At 54.9% G+C, this 18,846-nt stretch overlaps 1 protein-coding gene across 3 annotated transcripts; it reads right to left on the bottom strand.

Moving 5' to 3' along the window:
• Positions 1 to 133: 133 nt before the first annotated feature.
• On the bottom strand, positions 134 to 18,671 carry LOC105466319 (argininosuccinate lyase). 3 transcript variants are annotated; one of them, XM_011715301.3, is made up of 17 exons: positions 18,573 to 18,671; positions 18,336 to 18,390; positions 11,358 to 11,552; positions 10,908 to 10,991; positions 10,431 to 10,487; positions 10,191 to 10,288; positions 6,778 to 6,855; positions 6,619 to 6,696; positions 6,045 to 6,097; positions 5,642 to 5,704; positions 4,515 to 4,629; positions 4,260 to 4,344; positions 4,088 to 4,147; positions 3,727 to 3,810; positions 1,018 to 1,098; positions 426 to 532; positions 134 to 321 (listed from the first exon to the last, which is right to left on the bottom strand). In XM_011715301.3, exons 2-17 carry the CDS (start codon positions 18,345 to 18,347, stop codon positions 177 to 179), a joined length of 1,395 nt encoding a protein of 464 aa, XP_011713603.2. In that variant the 5' UTR covers positions 18,348 to 18,390; positions 18,573 to 18,671; the 3' UTR covers positions 134 to 176. The 3 variants fall into 3 exon arrangements, with proteins under 3 accessions (XP_011713603.2, XP_070951397.1, XP_070951396.1); XM_071095296.1 differs by lacking the exon at positions 3,727 to 3,810; XM_071095295.1 differs by having other exon boundaries at positions 18,336 to 18,611.
• Between the last annotated feature and the right edge of the window lie 175 nt (positions 18,672 to 18,846).

The following is an 18,846-nucleotide window of genomic DNA, read 5'->3' as shown; positions in this document are numbered from 1 at the left end:
ACCTTGCCCTTCCAAAGTGCTGGGATTATAGGCCACCCCACCTTGCTTCTCCAGTCCCTGACCATCCCCACTGGCCAGCCCCAGAAAGCCCAGCAATGAGGGAGCCAGGCTGGGGCAGGAAACACGCAGCAGCTTCCTCTAGCGCCCACTTTATTAGGGGGCAGGTGCAGGAGGACCTAGGCCTGCTGTGTCTGCAGTAGTGCCCGCACCTGGCGGATCTGCCAGTCAACACTGGAGCGTGCAGTGCCACCCAAGGCACCATACTGCTCCACGCTGTGCCCGTAGTCCCACACGCAGCTCACGTCGCCCGAGAACAGGGGGCTGGGGAGAGAGGAAGAGGTGGGCCAGGGCGCCGGGCCACCCTGGGTTCTAGGCACCCAGGCTCACTTCCTAGGAGGCAGCATGGGGAAGGGGATGGGCCGCACCTGATGGTCTGCAGCTCCTGCAGTGACAGCTCGTTGAGGGCGACCCCCTTGGTCTCGGCCATGAACACGGCTTTCCCGGAAGCCTCGTGGGCCTGGCGGAATGGCATCTGGGTGCCAGGGAGGAAGATGGTGCTGAGGCAGCTTCCTCCATGCCCTGATCTGCCTCCACTGCCTGTGCCCCTTCTTTTTTTTTTTTTTTTTTTCTGACACTAAGTCTCGCTCTGTTGCCCACGCTGGAGTGCAGTGGCATGATCTCACCTCACTGCAACCTCCACCTCCCAGGTTCAAGCGATTCTCCTGCCTCAGCCTCCCGAATAGCTGGAATTACAGGAGTGTGCCACCACACTGGGCTAATTGTTGTATTTTTACAACAACTGTTGCATTTTACAACAAAAGAGACAGGGTTTCACCATGTTGACCAGGCTGGTCTTGAACCCCTGGCCTCAAGTGACCCACCTGCCTTGGCCTCCCAAAGTGCCGGCATTACAGGGGTGAGCCACCAGGATGGACCACCTGTGCCCCTTCCTGAGCTCCCCCACCCTCTGGGGGGCACCCCATCTCCTCACCCTCCCCTTGGCTGCTACACACTTACCCCTTTGCGGACCAGGTAATAGGCAAGGTCAGTGGCCAGCATGTCGGGGCTGAGAGCCTGTCCCATGTTCTCTCGGTGAATCTGTGGGCACAGGTGGGTGAGTGGTGAGCCCTGGGGACCCTGGGGTCTGAAGCTGCCAGGCCCAGGACCTGCTCCTCTGCTAGGATGTCCCTGCCTTGGGCAGATACTCTCTTACCCACTCGGCTCTGTCTCACTCTCAACTTGAACCATCTTCTCATAATTATCTATAATATTTACGTGTGCTATTAACGCTTACTGGTCTGTATGTTTTACTGGCCTTTATGTTTTCAAAGCGTCCTTATCTTTAGCATGCATCAGATGTTCCTGGAGGATTTGTTTTCTGTTTTAGGAGACAGTGTCTTGCTTTGTTGCCCAGGCTGGAGTGCAGTGGCCATGATAGCTCACTGCAGCCTGGACTCAAGGGATCTTCCAGCCTCAGCCTCCCAAATAGTTGGGACTACAGCCATGCATACCACCATGCCCAGCTAATATTGTTGTTGTTGTTTTGGGCTTTTTTGAGACAGGGTGTTCCTCTGTCGCTCAGGTTGGAGTGCAATGGCACAATCCTGGCTCTCTGCATCCTTGACCTCCTGGGCTCAAGGGATCCTCCCACATCAGTCTCCAGAGTGGCTGGGACCACAGGTACACGCCATCACGACTGGCTGATTTAATTTTTTTAATTTTAGAGACAGGGTCTCGCTATGTTGCTCAGGCTGGTTTTGAACTCCTGGGCTCACGTGCTTCTTCTGCCTCAGCCTCTCAAAGTGCTGGGATTGTTACAGGCACGAGCTACCAGGCCTAGCCACTGGGGAATTTACTAAGAAAAAAATACAAATTGCTGGGGACCACCCCCAGAGTCTCTGATTCAGCCATCTGGAGTGGGACCTCACATTGCATTTCTCAGGAGTTCTGAGGTGATGCTGGTGCTGCTAGTTGGGGGACTAGCTTCCAAAAACACTGTTTTTTATTTATTTATTATTATTATTTTTTGAGATGGAGTCTTGCTGTCACACAGGCTGGGGTGCAGTGGCGCGATCTCTGCTCACTACAATCTCCATCTCCCAGGTTCAAGCAATTCTCCTGTCTCAGCCTCCCGAGTAGCTGGAATTACAGGTGTGTACCACCACACCCAGCTAATTTTTATATTTTTAGTAAAGACGGGGTTTTGCCATGTTGGCCAGGCTGGTCTCGAACTGCTGACCTCAAGTGATCTGCCCACCTTAGTCTCACAAATTGATGGGATTACAGGCATGAGGCTCTGCGCCCAGCCAAGAAAGACCCATTTCAAGACACATCCTGAACTATCTAGGAATGAAATGATGTGATTATGGGAATTTGCTTCAAAATAAGGGGGTAAAGGAGTGGGGGAGAGCTGTAGGTAAAGACTGCCGGAGCCAGGATGTCTATAAGTTGATTATTATTGAAGCTGGGTGTCAGTACATAGGGTTCATTATGCATTCTCTAGCTGTTATATACATAAATTTCCCATAATAATTGGTTTTAAAAGAAATCAGCCCGGAAAGTGGCTCATGCCTATAATCCCAGCACTTTGGGAGACCAAGGTGGGAGAATGGCTTGGGGCCGGGAGTTTGAGACCAGCCTGGGAAACATGGGGAGACCCTGTCTCTACAAAAAATAAAAAAATTAGCCAGGCATGGTGGCGCATGTTTGTAGTCCCAGTTACTCTAGAGACTGAGGTGGGAGGATCACTTGAGCCCAGGAGTTTGAGACTGCAGTGAGCTACGACCGCACCACTGCACTCCAGCCTGGGTGACAGAGAGCGACCCTGTCTCTAAAAAAAGGTTTTTTTAGATATTTAATTGAATTTATATATTTGTAGATGGAGTTTTACTCTGTAGTCCAGGCTGGAGTGCAGTGGCATGATTTTGGCTCACTACAACTTCCATCTCATGGGTTCAAGTGATTCTCCTGCCTCAGCCTCCTGAGTAGCTGGGATTACAGATGTGAGCCATCATGTCTGGCTAATTTTTGCATTTTTAGTAGAGAACATGGTTATGCCATGTTGGCCAGGCTGGTCTCAAATCCCCGACCTCAAGTGCTCCATCTGCCTCGGCCTCCCAAAGTGTGAGATTCCAGGCATGAGCCACTGCACCTGGCCTTTTGTATAGATTTTCTTTTTTTTTTTTTTTTTGTTGAGACAGAGTCTCGCTTTGTCGCTCAGACTGGAGTGCAGTGGCCGGATCTCAGCTCACTGCAAGCTCCGCCTCCCGGGTTCACGCCATTCTCCTGCCTCAGCCTCCCGAGTAGCTGGGACTACAGGCACCCGCCACCTCGCCCGGCTAGTTTTTGTATTTTTTAGTAGAGACGGGGTTTCACCGGGTTAGCCAGGATGGTCTCGATCTCCTGACCTTGTGATCCGCCCGTCTCGGCCTCCCAAAGTGCTGGGATTACAGGCTTGAGCCACCGCGCCCGGCCAGATTTTCTTTTTTTAAAGAGTTCTGGTCTGGCCAGTTGATAGACCCAAGGCCCCCTGAGTCTCATCTACTTCCACTGCAAGGCAGCAGTTTCTGTCCTTTCCCTGTTCCCCAGCAGCAGGAGCGAGCACACCTCTCCTTCCCTGCCCCAGGTCCTCCAGCCCCACCTCGCCTCCTCCCAAGGCCACCCTCCCTGCATGCCCACCCCAGTGCCTGGGACCTAGGGAGGAGAGGCAGGTGGGTGACATCTTGCCTGCAGCGTAGAGATGACGCCAGTGGCCACCTGCAGCACGGCACTCATAGTGTCTGACACTTCAAACACAGCTTCCTTGTCTTCCTGGGAGGCACATGGCAGGAGGTGAGGGCCTAGCAGCCCCCTTGCACCCAGGGTCCCCACAGTCCCACTCCCCCAACTGAGGCATCCCCACTGCCTTTCATGGGAAGAACACTCAGTACCCCAACAAAGGAAGGGTAGAGAGTCCAAGGGCAGCCATGGATGAGGCTGTGTGCACAGGATGGGAGGATGTGTGGCAATCCCCGGGTGAGGCCCTGCCTGGGTGTGCCAGAGCCCTGAGAACTGGCACGTAGTAGGCAGGCCTCCCCTGGCCTCGCACCTGTAAGTCTTTGTTGTAGGTGCTGGGAAGTCCCTTGAGGGTCATCAGGAGCCCGGCACACTGCGGGAAGAGGGAGGCACAGGGGCTGGACCCGGGATCCTGCCCCCTGGCCACCCACCATCAGCCCAGAGGCTCCGCCCTTCCCCACCCCCCCACCCCCAACCTTGCTCACCCGCCCAAACACACGCCCAGCCTTGCTCCGGATCAGCTCCAAACTGTCGGGGTTTTTCTTCTGGGGCATCAGGCTGCTTCCCGTGCTGGGGACAGAGGTGCTGGCGCTGAAAGGGCTGGATCCTTGGCTGGTCCAGCAGCTCACCGGCCAGGTCTGGCGGAGGGGTGGGGCGGGGAGGAAGGAAGCCACGCCCACGGGGGGGTGGGGAATACAGAGGCCGGCAGGGGCAGACGGAGGTGGCAGTTCAGGGCTTACCTGTAGGCATCCGAGAGCTGCACGAAGCTGAATTCCTTGGTGCAGTAGAGGATGAGGTCCTCAGCCATCCTGCTGAGATGGGTCATGCATAGCGAAGCCCAGAACAGGAACTCAGCTGGGAGGGAGAAAAGGTTCCCAGTCACCAGGCCTCTCCCATCCCCACCCAGCCTGACCATACAGGGGTCGGGAGGAGGTTAGGCGGTGGGGGGACCCGGCTAAATTTTCATTTTTTGTAAAGATGGGGTCGTGCTATGTCGCCCAGGCTGGTCTGAAACTCATGGGCTCAAGCAATCCTCCTGCCTTGGCCTCCCAAAGTGCTGGGATTACAAACGTGAGCCACTGCACCTAGTCTGTTTTTTGTTATTGTTGTTTTAAATAAACCAGCTTTACCGAGTTTTTACTCACATACAATTTATCCATTTATTTATTTATTTTTTTGAGATGGAGTCTTGCTCCCATCGCGCAGGCTGGAGTGCAGTGGCGCAATCTCGGCTCACTGCAACCTCTACCTCCCAGGTTCAAGCGAATCTCCTTCCTCAGCCTCCCGAGTAGCTGGGATTACAGGCATGCACCACTATGCCCAGCTAATTTTTGTGCTTTTAGTAGAGACGGGGTGTCCCCATGTTGGCCAGGCTGGTCTTGAACTCCTGACCTCAGGTGATCCACCTACCTCGGCCTCCCAAAGTGCTAGGATTACAGGCGTGAGCCACCATGCCTGACTATTTATTTTTATTTTATTTTATTTTTTGAGTTGGAGTTTTGCTCTTGTTGCCCAGGCTGGAGTGCACTGGCGCGATCTCAGCTCACTGCAGCCTCCACCTCCTGGGTTCAAGCGATTCTCTGGCCTCAGCCTCCCGAGTAGCTGGGATTACAGGCACCTGCCACCACATGCCCAGCTAAATTTTGTATTCTTAGTAGAGATGGGGTTTCACCATGTTGGCCAGTGCTGGGATTACAGGCGTGAACCACTGTGCCCCACCCAATTTACCCATTTAAGCTTTACACTTCAGTGTACAACCATCACCACAACCAGCCTGTCCGTAGAGGGGTGGGAAGAGACTGGAGAGAAGCTGGGCTGAGGGACTAAAGTGAGGCACAGGGCAGGGGACTGGCTCCCCAAGACTTACCCACAAAGTCCCGCTCACTAGTGGCATCCATGCTGTTGAGAGTGATGGCCCCAAAGTTGAGTTCTGGGGGGTGAGAGGAAGCGGGGCTGGGCTGGAGGACAGGAAGTGGCCCCCTCTCCCCCAACTAGGTTGCCCAGCCCCCACCCCTCATCAGGGTGGGGTGGCAGCTGGGGGAGGGATCTTTTGCACAATCCCAGGAGGGAGGCAGGAACCCTGAGTCTCTCAGTACCAAGCACCCCTGCCATGAGTGACCCCTAGACTTGATGAACTCAGTGCCCGTAGGCAATGAATGAAGGTTCCACCAGGAGCTACAGGCCCCTGCCCGCTGGTTTCAGGTGTGTCTGCGGGTCCTGGCGGGTGCTGAGGGTGCCTCTCCCTGGGGAGGAGGGGCAGGGCGTCTCACCTGCTCGAAGCAGCTCTCGGTCCACACTTAGGGGATTGCCTGCAATGGCCCCACTGCAGGGACAGGGATTCATGGTGACCAGGGCTCCTGGCAGGCAACCCTGACACACACACACATACACACACACACACACACACACACACACGCACGCAAGCACACACAGAGAACCAAGTCCTGGTTGCCAGGGCAACCACCTGGTGCTCAGCCTCTTCCCTGGCCCAGTCGCCTTGGGTACAGAATACTTGTCCCTAAGTGTCCACAGAACACTTGTCCCCAAGCACCGAGTCACCCTGGGTGCAGGACACTTGTCTCCTGACACATGTTCCCATATGTCAGGCTGAGGGCAGCAGGCTGGGCTTGCCAGGAGCCTTGCTGGAGGGCTCTGGCTCTGCTCAGACACATTCAATGGCTTGGTCGTCCCCACCTTAGCGAGAGCTGGGGCTCCATGCAGGGTCCCCCGCTGAGCAGATAAGGCGGCTTTCTGTCCCACTCTGCCCTTCCCAGCTCTGTCAATCCCTAAGGCTATACAGCAGCCACCCCCACCAGGCCCTCAGGGCACTGGAGCCTCACCCACCTCCCCAGGGGCAGGACATTGATCCGCTTCCGCACCTCCAGCAGCCGCTCAGAGTCTCGGGTCAGCGCCACGGCGTGGCTGTGGGAAGCCAGGGGCAAGAGGGTCAGGGCAGCCAGGGTCTTCCCCTCTAGCATGGCCCCTGCACCTCACCTGGCTCACCTCAGAATCCAGTGGCTCCAGCGGATGGGCTGGGCCCTCTGCAGATGGGTGTACCCCGGGAAGAGGACGTCACGTTCCCTGTGGGAGAGGAGGAGCAGGAGGTCGGGTGGAGGCTCGTGCAAGGCCTGCCTGTGACACTGGGACCCTGTCACCCCTGGAAAAAGTGTCGCCCTGCAGCATTCCACCTGAATGAGGGATCTGGTGATCTCCCAGGGACAAATCGGTCTTAAGGGAAAAAGGCCGGAAGTGGGGCCGTGTGAACCAAGGACTGGGCCTGAGCTGTGGGGCCTCCTGGGGTGAGGCTTTGCCAGAAACACCCAAAGTCCAGCCTCTGTAACTCAGCATCTCCGAGCAGGGGCCAGAACAGGGGAGGAGGCCCATGTTGGGTATGACTTGGCCGTGAGAGGTTTTGAGGATCCTAGAAATAGCTGAGGCTCGTTCAAGGGCTGCTCTGAGCAGGTGAGATGCCCTGCACCACATTCAAGTAGGCAGGGCAGAGGCAGAGGTGCTGTGAGTGATGGTCCTGTTTTCTTGTTGTTTTGTTTTGTTTTTGTTTTTAGAGACAGGGTCTCATTCTTTTGCCCAGGCTGGAGAGCAGTGGCACGATCATAGCTCACTGCTGCCTCTATCTCCTGGGCTCAAGTGATCCTCCTGCCTCAGCCTCCTGAGTAGCTGGGACTAAAGGGACATGCCACCATGCCCGGCTAATTTTTAATTTTTTGTAAAGATGGGGTCTTGTGGCCGAGCACGGTGGCTCACGCCTGTAATCCCAGCACTTTGGGAGGCTGAGGCTGGTGGATCACGAGGTCAGGAGATCGAGACCATCCTGGCTAACACGGTGAAACCCTGTCTCTACTAAAACTACAAAAAATTAGCCGGGTGTGGTGGCGGGCGCCTGTAGTCCCAGCTACTCGGGAGGCCGAGGCAGGAGAATGGCGTGAACCTGGGAGGCGGAGCTTGCAGTGAGCCGAGATTGCACCACTGCACTCCAGCCTGGGCGACAGAGTGAGACTCCATCTCACTCTGTGAGATGGGGTCTTGCCATGTTGCCCAGGGTGGTCTGAAACTCCTGGGTTCAGGCAATCCTCCTGCCTTGGCCTCCCAAAGGGCTGGGATTACAAATGTGAGCCACCATACCTGGCCTGTTTGTTGTTGTTGTTGTTGTTTTTGAGAAAGAGTTTTGCTTTTGTTGCCCAGGCTGGAATGCAGTGGTATGATCTCAGCTCACTGCAACCTCTGCCTCCCAGGTTCAAGAGATTCTCCTGCCTCCCAAGTGGCTGGGATTACAGGTGCCTACCATCACACCCGGCTAATTTTGTGTATTTTTAGTAGAGATGGGGTTTCACCATGTTGGCCAGGCTGGTCTCGAACTCCTGACCTCAGGTGATCCACCTGCCTCAGCCTCCCAAAGTGCTGGGATTACAGGCATGAGCCATTGCACCTGGCCTGTTGTTTTAAATAAACCAGCTTTACTAAGATTATCATTCACAAACAATTTACTCATTTAAAATTTACACTTTACTGTACAACCATCACCATAACCAATTTTATAACATTTTCATCACCCCATAAATAAATTCTGTACTCAGGGCCAGGCACGGTGGCTCAAGCCTTTAATCCCAGCACTTTGGGAGGCCAAGAGGGAAGGATCACTTAAGGCCGGGAGTTTGAGACCAGCCTGAGCCACATAGAGAGACTCCGTTTCTACAAAATATTTAAAACATTCTCGGCTGGCCATGGTGGCTCATGCCTGTAATCCCAGCACTTTGGGAGTCCAAGGTGGGTGGATCACAAGGTCAGGAGATTGAGACCATCCTGGCTAACATGGTGAAAGCCTGTCTCTACTAAAAATACAAAAAATTAGCCAGGCGTGGTAGCGGGCACCTGTAGTCCCAGTTACTCCGGAAGCTGAGGCAGGAGAATGGCGTGAACCCAGGAGGCAGAGATTGCAGTGAGTAGAGATTGTGCCACTGCACTCCAGCCTGGGCGACAGAGCGAGACTCCATCTCACAGGCGGTGCACACCTGTGGTTCTAGCTACTCAGAAAGCTGAGGTGGGAGGATCATTTGATTCCAGGAGTTTGAGGCTGCAGTGAGCTATTACCAAGCCACTGTACTCCAGCCTAGGTGACAGAGCAGGATCTCATCTCTAAAGACAATTTAAAAATTAAGCTGAGTGCAGTGTTTATGGCTGTAATCCTAGCACTTTGGCAGGCCGAGGTGGGTGGATCACCTGAGCTCAGGAGTTCGAAACCAGCCTGGCCAACATGGCAAAACCCATCTCTACTGAAAAAAATACAAAAATTAGCTGGACGTGGTGGTGCACACCTGTAATCTCAGCTACTTGGGAGGCTCAGGCACTACAATCACTTGAACCCAGGAGACAGAGTTTGCAGTTAGCTAAGATCGCACCACTATACCCCAGACTAGGCGGCAGAGCAAAACCCTGTCTCAAAAAAACAAACAAAAAAAATTTAAAGAAACCTTGAACTCAGTAGCAGACACTCCCTGTTCCTCCTAGCAGCCCTGCCCTACCTGCTGAGTGACAATTCTTGTGCCCTTGTTTCCCCCCAAGTCTGCGAAACAAGCATCACAGGGAGCTGAGGAAGAGAAGGGGTCTCTGACAACACATGGAGACTCCTCAGCAGCTCTTTGTCCAGGTCTATAAGGAACAAATCCAGTCCCAAAGACACCAGGTCTCAGAAGCCAAAGCCTGAAATGAGGCCAGCAGGAGGCAGCCTTTGGCTCTGTCTTTTGCCAGATGGGCTGGTTGGGGACACAAAGCTTGGGATGGGGGATCTAGGGGACAGGCAGGGTGGGGAGTGACTCTGGCTGTGCTTGGCTTAGCTTCCTGCCCTCAACTCTGCAAATGGTGAGTTTTCTTTTTTTTTCTTTTTTTTCTTTGAGACGGAGTCTCACTCTGTAGCCCAGGCTGGAGTGCAATGGCACGATCTCGGTTCACTGCAACCTCTGCCTCCAGAGTTCAAGCAGTTCTCCTGCCTCAGCCTCCCGAGTAGCTGGGATTACAGGCACACACCACCATGCTTGCCTAATTTTTGTATTTTTAGTAGAGACAGAGTTTCACCATGTTGGCCAGGCTGGTCTCGAACTCCTGACCTCAGGTGATCCACCCACCTTGGCCTCCCAAAGTGCTGAGATTATAGGCATGAGCCACTGCACCCGGCCCCACGACGGGTGAGTCTTCCCTGCTTGCTGAGCTAGACTGGCATGGGAGCATTGGGGCCTGCAGGAAATGGCCCACTCCTAGCTATTCTGCCTCGATCCTGGAGTTCTGGGATGCCCCTGTCCCTCAGGGCCTGGCACCCCCACCCTGTTCACCCCTGCCCCCTAGGTCTCCTGTTCAGGCTGCCATCACACCTCTGTCTGTCCCCTGGGTGTCCCTGTAGGACTCACGCCTCTGCCCTATCCACCATGGTCCTGATGAGCTCCCAGAGGAGGCCGGAGAGCGTGGAGCAGGTCTGCCGCATCCATAGCCTGAGGTCCGTGACCACCTGTGCGAGGAGGAGGTGGTGCTCAGGGAGGCCGACGTGTTGCTTCCCTGAGAAGCCAGGACGGTTGCAGAGCTCTAACTGCCCCCTGGGCTCCCCAAGTTTGGGACAGCATGGAGCAGTGGGGTGGAGGGGCTAGAAGCACCTGGTCATTCCGGCTCCGTCCCGTGTGCAGCTTCCCTGCCGTTTCACCAATGAGCTCCTGGAGGTGAAGGAAGACCCAAGGTCTGTATCCCCCAAGGAGTCAACCCAGGCAGTTCCTCATCAGCCCTGCTAACCTACCTCCGTACCCCAGGGCTCCAGGTCCTGCCCAAATCTCTTGCCATTTCTGCTGAGGCCTGTTGTTCTTTTTTTTTTTTTTTTTTTAATTTTTGTAGTTGTGGGACCTCGTTATGTTGCCCAGGCTGGTCTGGAACTCCTGGCCTCAAGCGATCCTCCCACCTCAGCCTCCCAAAGTGTTAGGATTATAGACATGAGCCAGGGTGCCTGGCCCATGTCCTAAGGTCTCACCTGCTGTCTGCCAATGGCGAAGTAAACAGAATGATGGTGCTAATGCTCAAAGTGGCCCTGGGCAAGGTGGAGAGGGGAGGCCAGGAAAGCGGTGGGGCTCCAGGGGTCATACCTTCAGGCGGCGCTCGTTGGCTGTGTGGATGTCCTCATCATTGGGGCTGAGTTTGAAGGTGCCCTGGGCCCACTCCTCAGCCACCTATAGCGGGTAGCAGCAATGCCAGGGGTCAGGTGAGCAGGCATCAGCAGCTAAGAGAGCCCCAGCCCTGGTCCCACCCTATCCGTGATGACTGACTGTCCCCATCCAGGAGCTGAGTCCTGGAAGCGCACCCTGGGAGGGGGCATCTCAGGCCCACCTTTACCCATGAGCCATGAGGGTCACAGGGATCATTAAAAGATGGAGAGAGGTGGACATCAAGGCACACAGTTAAACAGCACTTCAGTATATAATTAGTTTAATGTGAAACCACAGATGAGCAACACTGCACTATTTGCTTAGGGATTTGGTGGGAGCCTGGGGCCACAGGGAAGGGGCCTTGGGTGGGGCTTTGGCCACGGCGAGTACCTTGTCTAGGCCATGGAGTATCTGGTCCATCTCGGCCTTGGTGAGGAGCCCTGCCTTCTCCAGGCCCCTGCTGTAGGCTTTGCTGCCTTGAACATCCACCTCCCAAAGGTGCCGGTCGTAGGCAATGGACGCGTTGAACTTCTCCATGATGGGGTCCACTGCACCCACAAACCGGCCACCCCAAAGCTTCCCACTCTGGCCAGGAGAGCAAGAACAATTAGTCTCTCCTCCACCCTCCAGAACAGTGCTTCTTGTAGTCTTCAGGAAACTTATCAAGTCTGATGGTAGCAGGGGCATCAGATCATTCTAACTGGGCAGAGAAGGAGGCTGAGACCTTCCCAGAGTCACCACCCTGGGAGTGAGCATGGGAACGTGGCTGAACACCAAAAGTTTGGGTTCTTTTTATTTTTTTATTTTATTTTATTTTTTTTTTGAGACGGGGTCTCGCTCTGTCACCCAGGCTGGAGTGCAGTGGCCGGATCTCAGCTCACTGCAAGCTCCGCCTCCCGGGTTCACGCCATTCTCCTGCCTCAGCCTCCCGAGTAGCTGGGACTACAGGCGCCCGCCACCTCGCCCGGCTAGTTTTTTGTATTTTTTAGTAGAGACGGGGTTTCACCGTGTTATCCAGGATGGTCTCGATCTCCTGACCTTGTGATCCACCCGTCTCGGCCTCCCAAAGTGCTGGGATTACAGGCTTGAGCCACCGCGCCCGGCCTTTTTTTTTTTTTTTTTTTTGAGACAGATTCTCACTCTGTCGGCCAGGCTGGAGTGCAGTGGCGCCATCTCGGCTCACTGCAAGCTCTGCCTCCCAGGTTCAAAAGATTCTCCTGCCTCAGACTCCCGAGTAGCTGGGATTACAGGCACATGCCACCACACCCCGCTAATTTTTGTATCATTAGTAGAGATGGGGTTTCACCATGTTGGCTAGGCTGGTCTTGAACTCCTGACCTCAGGTGATCCTCCCGCCTTGGCCTCTGAAAGTGCTAGGATTACAGGCATGAGCCACTGCGTGTGGCCTTAAAGTTGGGGTTCTTTCTCACCACATGGCCCCACTCTGACGAGATGGTGGCAGGGCCTGAGGCATCCCTGGGACCACAGCAGAGCTTCTGGAACCTTTCCTGCCACTGACCAAGGTGTCAGGTGCCATCCTAATTGTTGACAAAACCCTCTGGGGTAGGCACCAACACAATTCCACTATGAAGAGGGGGAAACTGAGGCACAGAGGGGCATGCAGCCTGCCCTCACCTGGGGTGGGAGAGCCAGGGCTGCAGCCCAGCAGTCTGAAGTCAGAACCCATGCTCTTCACCCCTGTTCCACCAGGCAGAACCCACACTCTTCACCCCTGTTCCACCAGGCAGAACCTATGCTCTTCACCCCTGTTCCACCAGTCAGAACCCACGCTCTTCACCCCTGTTCCACCAGTCAGAACCCACGCTCTTCACCCCTGTTCCACCAGTCAGAACCCACGCTCTTCACCCCTGTTCCACCAGGGCTTCTGGACTTGGCTCTGGTGTCCTGAACCTTTGCTGCAGGGACAGGCAAAGAGGCCTTGAGGGTCTCCACCAAGCTTAAGTGCTCTGCAACTCTCTCCCTCACAGCTTGGAGCTGGACTAAGATCCCAATTCCTACCACTCCCTTGGCTCTGAAAAGCGCCCTGACACCCCCCATTGTCACTGGCCTTCTAGGAGGTCACTGGGTGACCCCTTACTCCCTAGGAGCCAAGGGCAGAGGAATGGTATGTAGGCATCTATGTTTTGTTCTTTTTTTTGAGATACAGTCTCACTCTGTCACCTAGGCTGGAGTGCAGTGGCATGATCTCGGCTCACAGCAACCTCTGCCTCCTGAGTTCAAGCCAATTTTCCTGCCTCAGCCTCCCGACTAGCTGGAATTACAGGCATGTGCCACCACACCCGGCTGAGTTTTGTATTTTTAGTAGAGACAGGGTTTCACCATGTTGGTCAGACTGGTCTTGAACTCCTGATCTCAGGTGATCCCCTGACCTTGGCCTCCCAAAGTGCTTGGGATTATAGGCATGAGCCACCGTGCCCAGGCCGTTTTGTTAAAAAAAATTTTTTTTTTTTTGAGACGGAGTCTTGCTCTGTCGCCCAGGCTGGGGTGCAGTGGCCGGATCTCAGCTCACTGCAAGCTCCACCTCCCGGGTTTACGCCATTCTCCTGCCTCAGCCTCCTGAGTAGCTGGGACTACAGGCGCCCGCCACCTCGCCCAGCTAGTTTTTTGTATTTTTTAGTAGAGATGGGGTTTCACCGTGTTAGCCAGGATGGTCTCGATCTCCTGACCTCGTGATCCACCCGTCTCGGCCTCCCAAAGTGCTGGGATTACAGGCTTGAGCCACCGCGCCTGGCCAAAAAAAATTTTTTTAATTCTTTTTTTTTTTTTTTTTTTGAGATGGAGTCTCACTCTGTCACCCAGGCTGGGGTACAGTGGCGGGATCTCGGCTCACTGCAAGCCCCACCTCCCAGGTTCACGCCATTCTCCTGCCTCAGCCTCCTAAGTAGCTGGGACTACAGGCGCCCGCCACCACGCCTGGCTAATTTTTTGTTTTTTTTTTGGTTTTTTTTTTTTTTTAGCAGAGACCAGGTTTCACTGTGTTAGCCAGGATGGTCTTGATCTCCTGACCTCGTGATCTGCCTGCCTCGGCCTCCCAAAGTGCTGGGATTACAGGTGTGAGCCACCGCACCCAGCTTTAAATTCTTTTTTAGACACAGGGTCTCACTCTGTTACCCAGCTTGGAGTGCAGTGGCACCATCATAGCTCACTGCAGCCTCAAACTCCTGGGCTCAACCAGTCCTCTCACCTCAGCTTCCCCAGTAGTTGGGACTACAAGCATGCGCCACCACATCCAGACAGTTTTCAAAAATTTTGTAGGGTCGGGCCGGGGGCAGTGGCTCACGCCTGTAATCCTAGCACTTTGAGAGGCTGAGGCGGGTGGATCATGAGGTCAGGAGACCGAGACCATCCTGGCTAACATGGTGAAAACCCGTCTCTACTAAAAATACAAAAAATTAGCCGGGCGTGGTGGTGGGCGCCTGTAGTCCCAGCTACTCGGGAGGCTGAGGCAGGAGAATGTTGTGAACCTGGGAGGCGGAGCTTGCAGTGAGCAGAGATCGCGCCACTGCATTCCTGCCTGGGTGACAGAGGGAGACTCCGTTACAGAAAAAAAAAAAAAAAAAATTGTAGGGCCAGGAGTGGTGGCTCACGCCTGTAATCCCAGCACTTTGGGAGGCTGAGGTGGGTGGATCACGAGGTCAGGAGATAGAGACCACCCTGGCCAACATGGTGAAATCGAGTCTCTACTAAAAATACAAAAATGAGCTGGGCGTGGTGGTGCTCGCCTGTAGTCCCAGCTACTTAGGAGGCTGAGGCAGGAGAATCACTTGAACCCAAGAGGCGGAGTTTGCAGTGAGCCAAGATTGTGCCACTGCACTCCAGCCTGGGTGACAGAGCAAGACTCTGTCTCAAAATAAATAAATAAATAAATAAAAATTTAAAAAATTGGTAGAGACAGGGTCTCACTATGTTGCCTAGGCTGGTCTTGAACTCCTGGTCTCAAGCCATCCTCCAGCCTCAGCTTCCCAAAGTGCTGGGATTACAGACATGAGCCAAGGCGCTGGCCACATCTGTTTTGAAAGAGGGCAGAGACCAGGGCATGGGACGGATTGGGGAGGGGGTACAGAATACCTGGGGCACAGCCCTAGTGCCCAGGACTGGGAGGAGGGTGGGGTGGAGGTGGGCATGTCACTTCACTGACGTCCTTTTTGTAGAAAGGAGTCTACAATGGCCAATGGGGACATATATCCTCCTCTATCCCCCTGCAATACCCCAGACTTCTATTAACTACCTGGCCTGGCACCTATTATTAAACCTCAGGGTTGGGAGGCTCAGGCAGGTGGATCACTTGAGGTCAGGAGTTCAAGATCAGCCTGGCCAACATGGTGAAACCCCGTTTGTACTAAAAATACAAAAATTAGCCAGGCTCGGTGGTGGGCAGCTGTAGTCCCAGCCACTTGGGAGTCTGAAGCAGGAGAATCGCTTGAACCCTGGAGGTAGAGGTTGTGGTGAGCAGAGATGGCGCCATTGCACTCCAGCTTGGGCAACAGAGCAAGACTCCTTCTTAGAAATAATAATAAGGGCCGGGCGCAGTGGCTCACGCCTGTAATCCCAGCACTTTGGGAGGCCAAGACAGGCAGATCATGAGGTCAGGAGATCGAGACCATCCTGGCTAACACAGTGAAACCCCGTTTTTACTAAAAATACAAAAATTAGCCGGGCGCGGTGGCGGGCGCCTGTAGTCCCAGCTACTCCGGAGGTTGAGGCAGGAGAATGGCAGGAACCCGGGAGGCGGAGCTTGCAGTGAGCGGAGATCGCGCCAGTGCACTCCAGCCTGGGCGACAGAGCAAGACTCCATCTCAAAAAAAAAAAAAAAAAAAGATAATAATAATAAGATAAAGATAATAATAGTACCTATCTGATAGCCTTGTTGTGAGCATTTAATCAGATCGTATTTGCAAATTGCATATATAACATGGTGCCTGGTGCTCAGGAAGGACTTGAGAAATGCCAGCTGTTACTAAGGGAGGGCTGGCAGGGGATAGGACATGCTTCAGCTCCTGGTTCCTGGGTGCACCCCAGAGACCTCTACAGTGCTCTGGCCCTGAGCTGTGAGCTGACCCCTCCATGCCCAACAGCCCCGGCTGCCAAAGGACTCTGCCCTGCAGAGGCAGCCTCCACCCCCACCCCGTCTTTTGAGCTGGTCCTGCCCCTTACCCCACAGCTGCCCCACCAAGCCCAGCTCTCCAGCAAAGCACCACGTGGGGCCCTGGTCCTGATCACTGGAGCCAGCCAGTCAGAATTGGGGCCGGCCTGCCCTTCAGCCGGGAGCCGGGCACCGCCTCCCCCAGCGGGCTCCTGGGCCACCCTGCTGAGGTTGTTAGTAATAAAAACAACTACTTAATAAGCGGAGCGGCAGCCAAACCAATTAGTGCCAACCTACAGGAAGGTCTGGGGCAAGCTGAGGTCACCTGGAGCACTGGGCTTGTGGGAAGCCAGACCACTGTGCTCCAGACCAAACTCCTATCCTTACTGGCAGGCATAATAGGACCCTACGGGGAGATCAGAGTGAGGTGCCTCCCCTTGGGCACTGAGGAGAGGGGAAGCCCAGTGTGGTAGCAGAAGGTGCTACTGCAAGCCAGGACACATCTGGGCCAGAATGGTCTCTTCAGGGCCAGGGGATGGGGCACTGAGTTGGGCTGGGTTGAAAGAGCAACAGTCAAGGTCGAATGTACATGGGAAATATCAGTTTTGGTTTTGGGATTTGTGGGTTTTTTTCCTTTTTTGAGGAAGAGTCTTGCTTTGTCCCCAGGGCTGGAGTGCAGTGGTGCGATCTCGGCTCACTGCAACCTCCGCCTCCTGAGTTCAAGCGATTCTCCTGCCTCAGTCTCCCAAATAGCTGGGACTACAGGCACCCACCACCACACCCGGCTAATTTTTGCATTTTTAGTAGAGATGGGGTTTCACCATGTTGGCCAGGCTGGTCTCAAACTCTTGACCTCAGATGATCCACCCGCCTCGGCCTCCCAAAGTGCTGGGATTTCAGGTGTGAACCACCATGACTGGCAGGGTTTTCTATTTTTATTTTTTGAAACTGGATCACATTCTGTTGCCTGGGTTGGAGTGCAGGGTGAGATCATGCTCACTGCAGTCTCAAACTTCTGGGTTCAAGCAATCCTCCTGCCTCCGCCTCCTGTGAGACTACAGGTGTACACCACCACACCTGGGTAATTTTCAAAATTTTTTTGTAGAGACAGGATCTCACTATGTTGCCCAGGCTGGTCTGGAATTCCTGGGCTTCAGCAATCCTCCCGCCTCGGCTTCCCAAAGTAGAAATATCAGTACTGTTGTGGTTAGCCACCATTTATTGAGCACCTACTGTTGCTCAGCCCTGTGCTAGGGATTTGACATACGTTATTATGGCCTTTTATGAGGTGGGCAATATCACCCCTATTTCACAAATGAGGAAAGAGGTTTGGAGGGCCCAAGTGACTGGTACAGAAACCAAGTCTGTTTGGCTCCGAAGTCCAGGCCCTGCTCCCCTGCCCCCCGCCCATGGCCCAGAAGCTTGCAGGGCACTGAGTAAAAGGAAGTGAATTGCTAGCTAATGAAGGCCAGAAGGGCCTGGAACCCAGACCTCCTGCTTCCCGGGGTTCCCTTCATCAAGCATCAGGTGAACAGCCCCTTTCCCCTGAAGGGTCCAAAGCAATGGCCTCATAATCTAGTGCCTTACAGAGGGAGGCCAACAGCTATTATTACCCCCATTGCCAGATAAATCAACTGTGGCCCAAAGGAAGGAAACCTCTGCTTGGGACTCCAGCATCTCAGTGGTCAGGAAGAGAAGCCAGGAGCCACTGACCCTAAGGAGCAGGGTCCAGTGAGACAGGAAGGGAACCAGGCACTGGGGTTGCTGGAGTCACGAGGCGAGGTCCCCTTTTTCTTGGTTCTTTCCACAATCCACAGTCAAGGACAAGAACACTTAGGGGCTAAGCCTTATTCTATAAACAGGGACAATTGCTCTAGCAGGAGAAGGGATGTGGTGTGGGGTGGGACCTGACAAAAGGACATGGGGAAGAAGGAATGAAGAGGTGGAAGGCTGAAGGCTTGGGAGCACTTTTCCTGGCCAGGCAGGCATCACTGTGAGGTGAGGGCAGAGCCACTCTACCCCTAGTAGTGTGGGTTGGTGGGTTTGCCAAAAGGGCTGCCTGGGGACACAGGTGAGTCCCAGTAAAGGTGACTGCTGAGCTCCAGAAGATGCGCCCGGGAGGGGTGGGGGTGCCGGCTTCCTGGGTAATTTTCAAAATTACTTCCTGGAGGGCGATTCCCAGCAGGGTGGCCCGAGGCAGGTCTGGCGCCCCCACCCTCTCGTTTGGAGGCTGGGAGGACCGGCGTCCCCTAGGTCCCACTCACCTCCGAGGCCATGTTGGGCAGTTCCTCGTCGTCCGGAAGCTTCGGTCCACCGGGTCTGGAAGACAAGACCGGACTGACGACCTCCTTGGCCAGCAGGGTCCCCCGGGCCAGGCTGGCTCCGAGCTCTGGGCACTGCGCTTGGCCGAGCGCAGCCCTTGGGAACACGGACGTGAGCGCATGCCACCGTTCTCGGCGTCCTCCACGCCCGTCCCGCCCATCCGGCCGCCGCGCACTCACCTCCGCCTGGTCGCACGGACACTGTCGCGCCCGCCACTGGCCAGGGCTTTTCTGGCTATGGGATGGCGTCAGCAGCCGCCGGCCCTGTCCCCACCCCTGGCGGCGGCCGCGTCAATAGGAGGCAGCCCAGTGGGTTGGGCGTTGCCTCCGTCCTCCAATCCTGGCTGTGGGCGGGGACACCTCCGGCTGAGCTAGGAGCTGAGCTGCACCGCGGCGCGGAAGCGGGCGGGTAAAGGGTCGGGGGGGCCCCGATGTGGAAGGGGGTTGGGCTGGG

Source organism: Macaca nemestrina, chromosome 4, assembly GCF_043159975.1.
Source record: "Macaca nemestrina isolate mMacNem1 chromosome 4, mMacNem.hap1, whole genome shotgun sequence".
Lineage (NCBI taxonomy): Eukaryota > Metazoa > Chordata > Mammalia > Primates > Cercopithecidae > Macaca > Macaca nemestrina.
The sequence above is the reverse complement of the archived record's forward strand: the minus strand, read 5'-3'. Positions and strand labels throughout refer to the sequence as shown.

Excerpts from the sequence above, each read along its gene's own strand:
- LOC105466319 (XM_011715301.3), bottom strand. Across the intron at positions 10,992-11,357 it reads TACTCCATGGCCTAGACAAG|GTGGCTGAGGAGTGGGCCCA; the intron begins GTACTCGCCGTG and ends TACCCGCTATAG. Across the intron at positions 3,811-4,087 it reads CCTACAACAAAGACTTACAG|GAAGACAAGGAAGCTGTGTT; the intron begins GTGCGAGGCCAG and ends TGTGCCTCCCAG.